Source organism: Arachis duranensis, chromosome 1 (assembly GCF_000817695.3).
Source record: "Arachis duranensis cultivar V14167 chromosome 1, aradu.V14167.gnm2.J7QH, whole genome shotgun sequence".
Taxonomy (NCBI): Eukaryota; Viridiplantae; Streptophyta; class Magnoliopsida; order Fabales; family Fabaceae; genus Arachis; species Arachis duranensis.
The window spans coordinates 58,018,932-58,030,976 of NC_029772.3; the positions used below are offsets into that span (position 1 = coordinate 58,018,932).

At 35.8% G+C, this 12,045-nt stretch overlaps 1 protein-coding gene and 1 pseudogene across 1 annotated transcript; one reads left to right on the forward strand and one right to left on the reverse strand.

Annotated features, from left to right (window-relative positions):
• Window positions 1–949: 949 nt before the first annotated feature.
• LOC127748410 (uncharacterized) lies at window positions 950–1,917 on the reverse strand. The gene is made up of 3 exons (XM_052262910.1): window positions 1,795–1,917; window positions 1,440–1,611; window positions 950–1,395 (listed from the first exon to the last, which is right to left on the reverse strand). The coding sequence occupies exons 1-3, from the start codon at window positions 1,915–1,917 to the stop codon at window positions 950–952; spliced, it is 741 nt and encodes a 246-aa protein (XP_052118870.1).
• A 7,438-nt stretch (window positions 1,918–9,355) lies between these two features.
• Window positions 9,356–11,326, forward strand: LOC107490749 (ABC transporter C family member 13-like; annotated as a pseudogene).
• Window positions 11,327–12,045: the final 719 nt, after the last annotated feature.

The window sequence follows — 12,045 nt, forward strand, 5'->3', positions numbered from 1 at the left end:
CCCGCCGGAACTGGCACAAGAATGGGAGTTAAACGCCCAAACTAGCACAAAAGCTGGCGTTTAACTCCAAGAAGAGTCTCTACGGCACAAAAGCTGGCGTTTAACTCCAAGAGAAGTCTCTACACGAAAATGCTTCAATCCTCAGCCCAAGCACACACCAAGTTGGCCCGGAAGTGGATTTTTATGTCATTTACTCATCTTTGTAAACCTTAGGCTACTAGTTCTTTATAAATAGGACCTTTTACTATTGTATTTTCATCTTGGTAGCTATCCTTGTTCTTATGCTATCTTAGATCATTGGAAGGCTGGCCATTCGGCCATGCCTAGACCTTGTTCTTATGTATTTTCAACGGTGGAGTTTCTACACACCATAGATCTATGGTATTCTGAGTAGGATTCAATGATTGAATGACTGTGACGAGCTTCAAACTCCTGAAGGCTGGGCGTTAGTGACAGACGCAAAAGAATCAATGGATTCTATTCCAACCTGATTGAGAACCGACAGATGATTAGTCGTGCCGTGACAGGGTGTGTTGAACATTTTCACTGAGAGGATGGGAGGTAGCCACTAACAACGGTGAAACCCTACATACAGCTTGCCATGGAAAGGAGTAAGAAGGATTGGATGAAGACAGTAGAAAAGTAGAGAGACGGAAGGGACATAGCATCTTCATACGCTTATCTGAAATTTCCACCAATGAATTGCATAAGTATCTCTATCTTTATCTTTATATTTTATTCATCATCCATAACCATTTGAGTTTGCCTGACTAAGATTTACAAGATAACCATAGCTTGCTTCATACCAACAATCTCTGTGGGATCGACCCTTACTCGCGTAAGGTTTATTACTTGGACGACCCAGTACACTTGCAGGTTAGTTGTGCGAAGTTGTGATAAAGAGTTGAGATTACAATTGTGCGTACCATGTTGATGGCGCCATTGATGATCACAATTTCGTGCACCAGTCTGGCATCTTCTCAAGAAGGTTGTGTTGAATAATGGCACTGCATTCCTTGGTTAATACCACTGTTTCTTGTTCCTTCCATTTCCTCTTGTTGGTCAACAATTCTTTCATAAATTTAGCATAGAGAGGCATTTGCTCCAGAGCCTCTGCAAAGGGAATGTTGATCTGTAGCTTCTTGAAGACATCTACAAATTTAGAGAACTGCTTTTCTTTGGAAGCCTTCTGAAGCCTCTGAGGGTATGGCATTTTCGGCTTATATTCAGGAGCCTTTGGCAAGGTAGGATAAGTGTAAAGAGAATCAGGGAAAGGATTGTCTGCACGCTTAGTTGGTGTGTGCTCGACATCTTCCTTCTTCTCCTCTGGGGATTCTTTTTCAACTAATTCTTCATTGGCCTTGGTCTCAGAACCAGTTACTTTACCACTTCTCACTGAATAACCTTGCAGTCTCCTCTTGGGTTCACCACTGTATCACCTGGAAATGTGCTTGCAGACCTCTCAAGTAATTGCTTGCTTATTTGGCCCATTTGCATTTTTAAGTTTCTAATGGAGGCTCTGGTTTCCTGCACGAAACTCATTATCATCTCCCAATTAGAATCTTCCTTGGATTTAGAGTTTGCCTGATCAGGTGGTTGTTGCTGTTGAGCCTGAAATTGGCGGTTATTGTAATTATTCTGTTAGAAGCTGCCCTGAGAATTATTGTTAAAATTCTGAGGTCTCTGAGATTGGTCTCTCCACCCAAAATTTGGGTGATTCCTCCATCCTTGATTGTAGGTCTTAGAATAAGGATCATTGTTGGGATTTCTAGTAGCACTCCCCATGTAATTGACCTGTTCAGAAGAAGCCTGAGCATAATCATAGTTATCATTCTGCACAAAATTACCTGTCATGTCATAAGAGGCTTCTTGAGGGGAATTTTGGGTGTTGATAGCTGAGACTTGCATGCGACCCATCTATTGAGTAAGAAGATTTATTTGCTGAGACATAAGCTTGTTCTAAGCAAGAATAGCATTAAGAGTTTCCACTTCCATGACTCCCTTCTTCTGAGGAGCCTCAGAGTTCACAGGATTCCTGTTAGAGGAGTATAAATATTGGTTGCTAGCAACCAATTCAATAAGCTCAATAGTCTCCTTCGGTGTCTTCTTCTTGTGCAATGAACCTTCTGCAGAATTATCTAAGCACATTTTGGACATTTCACCCAAGCCTTCATAAAATATGTCTATTTGTGTCCATTTGGAGAACATGTCTGGAGGGCATTGCCTAGTCAGTAGCTTGTATCTCTCCCAAACTTCATATAACCACCTTGTTCCAAGTATCCAAACTGTGCTTGGGTTGAAAATCTAGCCATAGTTTTGCTCCATCCCTCAGAGCAAATGGGAAGAGCATTAGTTTGTACACATCTGGGTTCACTCTGTTTGTCTTCACAGTATCACAAATCTGCAGAAAACTTGAAATGAATTGATTTGGGTCTTCGTGGGGAAGACCATGATACTGACAGTTTTGTTGCACCAGGGTGACCAGTTGAGGCTTAAACTCAAAGTTGTTCGCAGTAATAGGAGGCACCACAATGCTCTTTCCATACAGATCTGCAGTAGGAGCAGAGAAAGAGCCAAGTACTCTCCTTTATTCATTCCCATTCAGGTTTGCCGCATTGGTATTATCATTATTAGTCGGATCCATAGTGGATTCTGCAGCCTTGTATAGTCTTGCTTGTTGTAAACGCCACCTGAAAGTCCTTTCAGGTTCAGGATCAAAGTCTAAGAGATGTTCTTCGTCTCTGTTTCTGCGCATAAACAAATAGAAAACAAGAAAGATTGGGAATCTCTACGTCAGAATGCAAAGAATTCCCAGTGAGGTAACTCTGTGTAAAGAGATAAAAATATTGAATAAAATAAATAGAAAAATAATAAATAGTCAACACCAAACTTAATTTCAGAAATTAAAAAAAATATTGGTCCTATTTATTTATTAAAAAAATTTTTTTGAAAAAAAATTTTTTAAAGGTTAAAAATAGAAATAAAACTAATAAAATATTAAAAAACGGAAAGAAACAGAATGAAAATAAAAGAAAATAAAAATAAAAAAGAAAATAAAAAAAATGGACGCAGGTTTTAAAAACAAAATTCAAACGTTAAATGAAGTAAAAAAAATTAAAACGGGGGATACAGGTGCTAACGAAAGACAAGGAAATTTTTTTTTTGAAAAATAGTAAAACAATTTTTAATTAAAATTAAAATTAAAACGCCTAATCTAAACAATCAAACAACTAATAGTTGTTAATCACAGTCAATTCCCGGCAACGGCGCAAAAAACTTGATGCGGTATTTATAACCCACATTTACTAATCGGCAAGTGCACCGGGTCGTACCAAGTAATACCTTACGTGAGTAAGGGTCGATCCCACGAGAATTGATGGATTAAGCAATAGTTATTGAGTGATAAGCTTAGTTAGGCAAGCAGAAATTGGTTTTGAGATGTTCAAAAGGTTTAAGTGTAAATTCAGAATATCAAAGACAGGCAGATTAATAAGTTGGGAATAAAATATTAGAGAAAACAGTTAAGGTTTCAGAGTTATCTATTTTTCCAGATTTATTTTCTTACTAACTATTTTAATCATGCAAGATTTAATTTCATGGCAAGCTATATATGACTAGACCCTAATTCCTTAGACCTTCCTAGTCTCCTCTAAAATTCATTAATTGCCAATTCCTTGGTCAATTAATTCCAATTAGAGGGTGATGATCAATTTCTAGTTTATATGCAAAAAGAATTATAATTATCCAAAAATAAGGGGATTATATGTCACGTATCCCGTTAAATACAAACAATTAAAATTCAGTATAATATGTTTTCAAGCTGTTGTTCAAGTAAAGAGCTTTTCCAAGTTTTACAAGAACTCAATTAAAACATGGGTCATACTTCCGTTCCACCCATATTTCATAAAATGAAGAACGAAAACAATTATTGAAATATAAATCAAGACGTGAATTAAATTAGAAAGATCAAATGAATAAATCCATACAAATAGACAGAGCTCCTAACCTTAACAATGAAGGATTAGTTGCTCATGGTTCAAAGAAGAAAAATAAGGATTCTGGTAACAATCTCCTATCTGCCTAAATGTACATAGTTCCTATTTATTACTAATCCTAATAGGTTTAAAATCTAAAATTAAAAATAATATCTTTTCCTCAAAGATAAGATCTGAATTTAAATTCGAATTAATTAACAGATCTTGAGTTGATGGGTGGGGACCACTTGATTTGTCCATTCTGCAGCTTCTAATATGTGTTTTCTGGGCTAGAAACTGGGTCAAAAATAGCCCAGAAATCGAAACCAGCGTTTTCTGTATTATTGCAGATCGCGCATGTGACGCGTCCGCGTCGTCAACGCGGTCGCGTCATTTGTGCAGATTCTAGTCCACACGTTCGCGTCAGGCACGCGATCGCGTCATTGCAATTTCTCCATTCCACGCGGTCGCGTGAGCCATGTGTCCGCGTCGGTCTTCGTTGGTCATCCCTTTGGTTTCTTCTTCTTCTCTGCAGAAACTTCATCAAATCCATCCGAATGCTACCTAAAATGAATAAAATTGCACAAAACTCAAAATAGCATCCATAGTGGCTAAAATATAATTAATTCTAAATTAAACTCAACAATTTAGATGCAAATTCACTAGGAAAAGATAGATAAGATGCTCACACATCAACAGTCCTAAGCTCATACATATCATATATAGAAGGAATTTATAATATCTAGAAGCCCGATGAAGGATATAGCTCAAAACAAGATTTGAAAAGCGCAAAATGTACTAACGAAGCTACTAGCTTAAAGCACAAGATATAGATATGATATAACAAAATAATAGAGTATAATATCATAAGAATCTAGCCACGACTCACGGAGTTTAAGCCGGTTAGCCATATACAGTTATATAGAAACTAGACAGTAAAAACAACTTATATAAGTTTTGTTCTCTCAGATACAAGCCTCTAGGCAAAGCAAAATACAAAATTCGAGAGATGTATAAACAAAATGAACAAAAGAATCCAAAAGACTCCAAGATCCTCTGCTTCTGTCACCATCCAAAACAACTCACCGAGGTGGGTTGCGACCTGCATCTGAAAAACAGAACAAAAATATGGTATGAGAATCGGAGGTTCTCAGTATGGTAACAGTGTCCAGTGATGTAGGATATAAGACTCCGGGATGCCAAAGGCAATCCTAGACTCCATATCCATCACAAGATTCAAGCTTAAAGCATTCTGAAATAGATAAGCATAACATAAACCTTAACATAAATAAACTAGGTAATCTATCTTAAGGAATTTCTATTCTAACCAAGCACCGCTGTCCCACAGCCTCCACCAACCGATCCTCCATGCGATCCTATTGCCACTGCCTTCTGAACCTCCTCAATCCCAATAGAAAACACAGGTAATATACAATGCAAGTAAAGCACAAGTAGAAGCATATAAGGCAAATAATTCAGATAGCAAGTAAGCATGTTATTCAATTAGGCAAGCCATTACAAGTAAACAAAGCATACAAGCATATAGAAAATGCATATGATGAATGCCTGCCCTACTCGCTGTGATATCACATTGTCGGTTCAACTGCCAACTCGACATATCTCCATGGAGACGTCGCCCTTCGGATTTTCTCATATGGGAACCCTCGAGATATAGTATTCGGACCACTGTCCAGGTACCGGTGCCTGCACGCTCTATAGATCCGAAGGGATGCGAGCGGGAAACTCTTGCCTCAGACCTCACACCTCAACGTAAGCGGGATTAACCACTGTCCTTACACCGCCGCCGCTACCTCGACAGGCGGGATTAACCACTGTCCTTGCCGGGCGCATAGGGTCTCACAATCTTAGTAAAAATATTATCTTAGTGGTTTTCAAAAAAAACATTATCAGTATACAGAGATCCATCATCTCAATACGAGTTCCTGACTCATCTCAACCACTGTCCATTCATAACTCAGTTTCCACATATCAAAGGTTCATCATTCCTCATCTCATATATCAAGCATCGTTCACCTAATGTCAAACCATTCTCAGCACGCCAGAAACCTAGGCCTCTATTTTTTAATACTCAAAACCAAGCCCAAAAGTCTTAAAATGGTGTTATAGAATCTTACAACCTTGTTGGGAAGGTAAAATAGTTGAAAAAACAAGTAAATTTGAGAAACAGGACGTGTGCGGCTGCACAGGGGTCTGTGCGTGCGCACGCCCAGGAAATTTCAAAATGTATGCGTATGTACAGGTGGTAAAACTTATAGAATCTATTCACTCGCACAACCTGTGCCAGCGCCCTTAACAGAATGGCCTTCCCAAGTGTGCGTCCACACAGGTTAAAATTTTTCCTTAGATATGTGTGCGCACAAGCTGTGCTAGCGCGACAACCAGAATGCACTTCCCTGCCTGTGCGTGTGCACAGGTGTGTCCGTTCGCACAGATCAAAATATCCACAGGGTGTTCGCCCGCACAAGGGTGTGCATCCGCACATATCAGAAATCATGAAATTCTGCAACTTTCCAGAATTTCAGATTTTTAACATCAACTTTGCATGATCATAACTTCTTCTACAAAATTTCAAATTTTTCAAACTTTATATTGATTTAAAGGGTTTTTAAAGATCTTTATTTCTAAACAAATTTCAATCAATTTCGAAAATGGAGTCAAAAGTTATGATCGAACAAAGTTCACCAAAAATTCAATTTTACCAAACTTCACAATTTCCTCATTTTCTTACCATATACCTTCCAAAACCATACCAAACCATTCAAAACCCCACTTTTCATCAAGATTAACCTTTGGATCATATTACATTCAATCATACCATATTTTTTTTACATTTCACTATCCACAATATCAATCATAACATATGCAACATATCCACCAATCATCATCATATCCTCATCAATTCTCATCATCAAACCAACCATGATTTCAACTATATACTTAAAAATACTCATTCATCCACACTCATCATATCTCAAATTCATCATTTAACCATAACAACGACATCAAATTGTTATACCTCATCAATAAAAACAATCATCAACAACATAAAATTTCCAAACCTATCCTATGGGTCACTAGCCTAAGTGTCCATGAATATTATATACTACATAGAGAATACTGAAACCATATCTTGACCAATTTTCTATATGCACCAAATCTCCAAATTAGCACAAACAAGCTTCCAACCACAATCCAAGCTTTTCAATTCCACTCCAATAAGCACAATTAAGTTCCAATAGCTCCCAAAGCCAGAATAATCAAGCTATATATACATAAACCATCATAAATCAACCTAGGGTTCATCATAAGTCAAAATTTCACAAGGGTTCAAGGTCTCTTATCTTTCCCACAGATTTGGATGTCAAAAATCCCAAACTAAGCAAAGATTAGAGTGAACCTAAACATCCAAAATCACAAAATCTCATTTAACCCAAAGCCCTAATCACCCAAAATTTTGAAGAGAGAAACTGAGAGGGATTCGAGCTTTTCTTACCAATTTTTTATATGGATTTGTAGAGCTCTTCACGAGGAACGCGTAGCCGCTGACGGCACGCAAATTGGAGCACCGTAGCTCGAGATATCGCGAAGAGAAGAGATGGGTGAATAGTATTCAAGGGTTTCTCTTCTCCCCTTTCTCTTTCAACTGGGTGTGTCTGTTTGTTAGTATATTATGAGTGATTGGGTTCATTAATGAACCCTTATATATGTTGGGTTTGGGTCCAATTTGGGCCCGGTCCAACCCGTTAGCGTTTTAAGCTCGTTTGGCCTAATTTCGGGCCAAATCTTTAAAATTAACGCCCGATTTTCAACTTCTAATGTTTTTCTAAGGTTTTTTACGGTTTTCACTTTTCTCGTGCAGTACCGGGCAGATTTGAACTGGTTCAACCGGTTCAACTGTCGGTTCGCAATTTTTCACGGTTTTTTACAGAAAGTACATTTCTGACTCAAAAAGACCCACTGAATCCAAAAATTACCTTTACATCCTCAAATTCTCTCTCTAACTTTTCAGAATCTTATCTGAAAAATTAATCACTTAATTAACCGGTTGATTAGTTGCGGTTCTTACAGTTATTCTTGTTATAGAAAAAGTCAAAATAAAAGTTTTTTTTATAGTTGTTGATTTTTTACATTAATCCAAACCTATATAATTCAATAACTTTTCAATTATTTATATATTCATAAGTTTTTATTGTTTTTTAAAGTTATTTTTTATTTGCTACTAATGTATTATAATACACATTATAATTTATACATATTAAGTTACTAACATGTAATATTTTTTTAGTGTGTAATATATTAAAATATACTTAATCTAAAATAATAATAATAATAATAACGCCCCTTAAATCTGCCTCTTCTTAAGATAGTTCCAAAAAGTTGATTATATATTAAGCTCAGAACAGAACTGCTGACGACTCATGCATATAAATGCCTTTTAGGTTTTACTTATCCACCCAGTGGCGAATCTAGAAATTTTATAAGAGGGGAACCAAATTAAATATAAAATAAATTAAAATACAATATAACAAAATGTCAACAAAATATAATTTATAGTATATAGGTCAAAATTAATAATTATATTATATAAAAATCAACATTCAACTACATACTTTAAGTTTTGGTATTTTTAAATTTGTTCAGCGATATTTCATATAACTAAAATTATCAATTTATTATCTGAAATAAATTTTGAAACATTCTCTTTTTCAACATATACAATCATATAATAATATGCTAAAAATGTATTTTTTTATCTTATTTTAATAATTTTTATTGTTTAAAAAGTCTATTCAATTGTTATTGTTGTCATGGAAAAAGTCAAAATAAATTTTTTTTTATAGTTGTTGATTTTTTACATTAATTCAACCCTATATATTTCAATAACTTTTCAATTATTTATATATTCATAAGCTTTTATTGTTTTTTAAATTTATTTTTTTATTTGTTACTAATATATTATAATACACATTATAATTTATATATATTAAGTTATTGACATGTAATTTTTTTTAGTGTGTAATATATTAAAATATACTTAATCTAGATCCACCTCTTCTTAAGATAGTTCCAAAAAGTTAATTATATATTAAGCTAAGAACAGAAGTTCTGATGACTCATGTATATAAATGCATTTTAGGTTTTACTTATCCACCATATCCCAGCATTAATTTAGTGCACGCATTAGCACTGATCCAAACTAAAGCAACTTTCCATAAGTATATTTTGGTTTTTTTTGTTCCTATTTCAACATGCACGTGCTTTATTTTGTGACTTATCTCTTGACTGTTTAATGAATTTAGGAAACACTTTCCATATATATGTGTTGTCTATATATATATATATAAGTTCCAATAACAATAATGAAACAGTACTTGTTGAGCAAGTGGAGCTGCATTACTAAACCTAGCTACCTTAGTTCCAATAATATGCATGTCACCTGTATGCCAATAGTAGGACCAATAAAGTAGTTTAATTTACAAACAAAAAGGTTATATAATTAACTTGATGAAAAAACAAAAAAGATATATAATTTGATTCTGATACAGGATACCCATCTCAACTTTCCTCACATGATAAAGCCACTTGGTTTAATTTGTTCTTGTTGGGTCCTATCTCCTTTGATCAATTCTAGATCTGATCATAGTGAGATATAGTTCTGTTACATTTGCTCTAACATGGGTTATGGCAAGCTTGGTTTCATTCTATTCAATGAAGAAGACAACAAGAGACAACAAAAGATTCCCTTTTGTTCTGGTTCTCTGGTGGGTCTGGACTAATGAAGAACAACTTTGAATACTTGGACTTCTGGAATTTCTTGTCAGAGGATGATAACATAGTTGGTGTGGTTTCCTTGCCTATGTTGTTGTAGCTTTTGTGTTCGAATTTATGTGCAAGAGAAGAACAACACAACACTGACATGGAACAGCTCTTGGTTCACCCTGGAGAAGAAGATGATGATGATGATGAAGATGGAGAGAACTTCACAACTGCAGGCATTTGGAGCCAACTCACATTTCGATGGCTGAATCCCATTTTTAGAAAGGGTCGAGTTCAGAAGCTTGAGCTTGCTCACATTCCTGATGTTCCTCATTCTGACACTGCAGAAAATGCTTCTTCCTTATTGGAAGAATCGCTTGGCAAACAGAAACTTGAAGGGGCTTCCTTGACTAAAGCTATAACCAGTTCTGTGTGGAAGTCCTTGGCTTTAAATGCAGTTTTTGCCGGTATATTTTATTACTCTTTGGATGCTATGTACTTTTTTACATTTATTGTTTATGGTTATTACTGATTTGTTTTTGTTTTATATTTGAAGGGGTTAATACAATTGCATCCTATATGGGTCCATTGTTGATTACATACTTTGTGAATTTCTTGGGGGATGATAATTCCAATTCAAGCATCCAATGCGGCCTCATTCTTGCATTCATATTCTTCCTCTCAAAGACATTGGAGTCACTGAGCCAAAGACAATGGTACTTTGGTGCTCAGAGAATTGGAATTCGAGTGTGCAGGGCCAACCCATGGAAAAATCATAAACTTGGTGAATGTGGATGTTGAAAGAATTGGGGATTTCTGCTGGTACATTCATGGAGTTTGGTTGCTTCCAGTTCAGGTTATTTTGGGCTTAGTGATATTGTACATAAACTTGGGATTCTTGCCTTCAATTTCTGCACTTGCTGTCACCATTTTGGTTATGGTGTGTAAAACACCTTTGGCCATATGCAAGAAAAATTACACTCCAAGATCATGGAAGCTAAGGATACAAGAATCAAGATGACTTGAGAGATAATGAAGAACATAAGGATACTGAAATTGCATTCATGGGAATCTACATTCTTACAGAAACTCCTCCAATTGAGAGACACTGAGAAGAGTTGGCTGCAGAAGTACCTCTACACTCGCTCAGCAGTAGCCACTCTTTTCTGGACTTCTCCAACTTTGGTTTCTGTTGTTACTTCCGGCATCTGCATACTGGTGAACACAGAACTGACTGCGGCTACTGTCCTCTCAGCCTTGGCAACTTTTCGGATTCTGCAGGAACCAATCTACAATCTTCCTGAGCTGATTTCCATGATAGCTCAAACAAAAGTCTCTCTTGATCGAATCCAAGAGTTGATCAATGAAGAGGATCAGAACCAGTTTATGAACAAGCACACTTCAAAAAATTCATCAATTGTTATTGAAATCAAGCCAAGTGAATATGCATGGTTGTACTATATAAAGAATCTCCGTCGTAGAAATCGCTATCAAGCAACCTCAAAAATCCGCTGAGATTCTTGTGTACTACTACCTAGGTACATGGTTGTTGATGGCTGTTATTGGACCATGGTCCCCCCATTTTTTTTTTTTAAAAAAAGTAGTATTATTAGTTTATTATTATTATATTAATTATAGATTAATTATATTTTAATATATTACACACTAAAAAAAATTACATGTCAGTAACTTAAATATTGTTTTAGTGATGAATTTAAGGAATTATTGGTTAAACCTGGCACAATAGTGCCATTACACATTGGCCCTGCAACACAGGTTTGTCCATAGTTATTGGTTGCATTGTTAAAACTTGTATCTCACAGTAATCATAGTTTTACTTTATATGTTCCTGATTTTTATTTATTTATTTATTTTTGGTTGTTCGGTTGGACATATTTGCTGAATTTGAAAAATAGAATTGTTGGCATCAGAAGGAATTGTGAATAAGGAGGACTCTAAATCTGTGAAGTTGGTGGCGTTGAGAGAAGTGCTTTTGGATCATTTGGCATTTTGGCTATTGCAAATGACCAACTTTCTGAACTAACACCAATTTATTTCCGTCTTTCAAATTATGGAAATGGAACCTCAACTACTACAACTATTACTACTTCTACTTCTACTTCTACTTCCTTCTCTGTTGATAAAACTAGGTACTATTAACTGATAAATCATCGTCATTCATATTTGTCTCTTCCTTGATTAGGAGAAAGTGACAAAATATATATGAGTTGTTGGATAATAATGCAGGTCATCAAAGGCATCTGATGTATCAAAGCGAGTTTTCGGAAGCAAA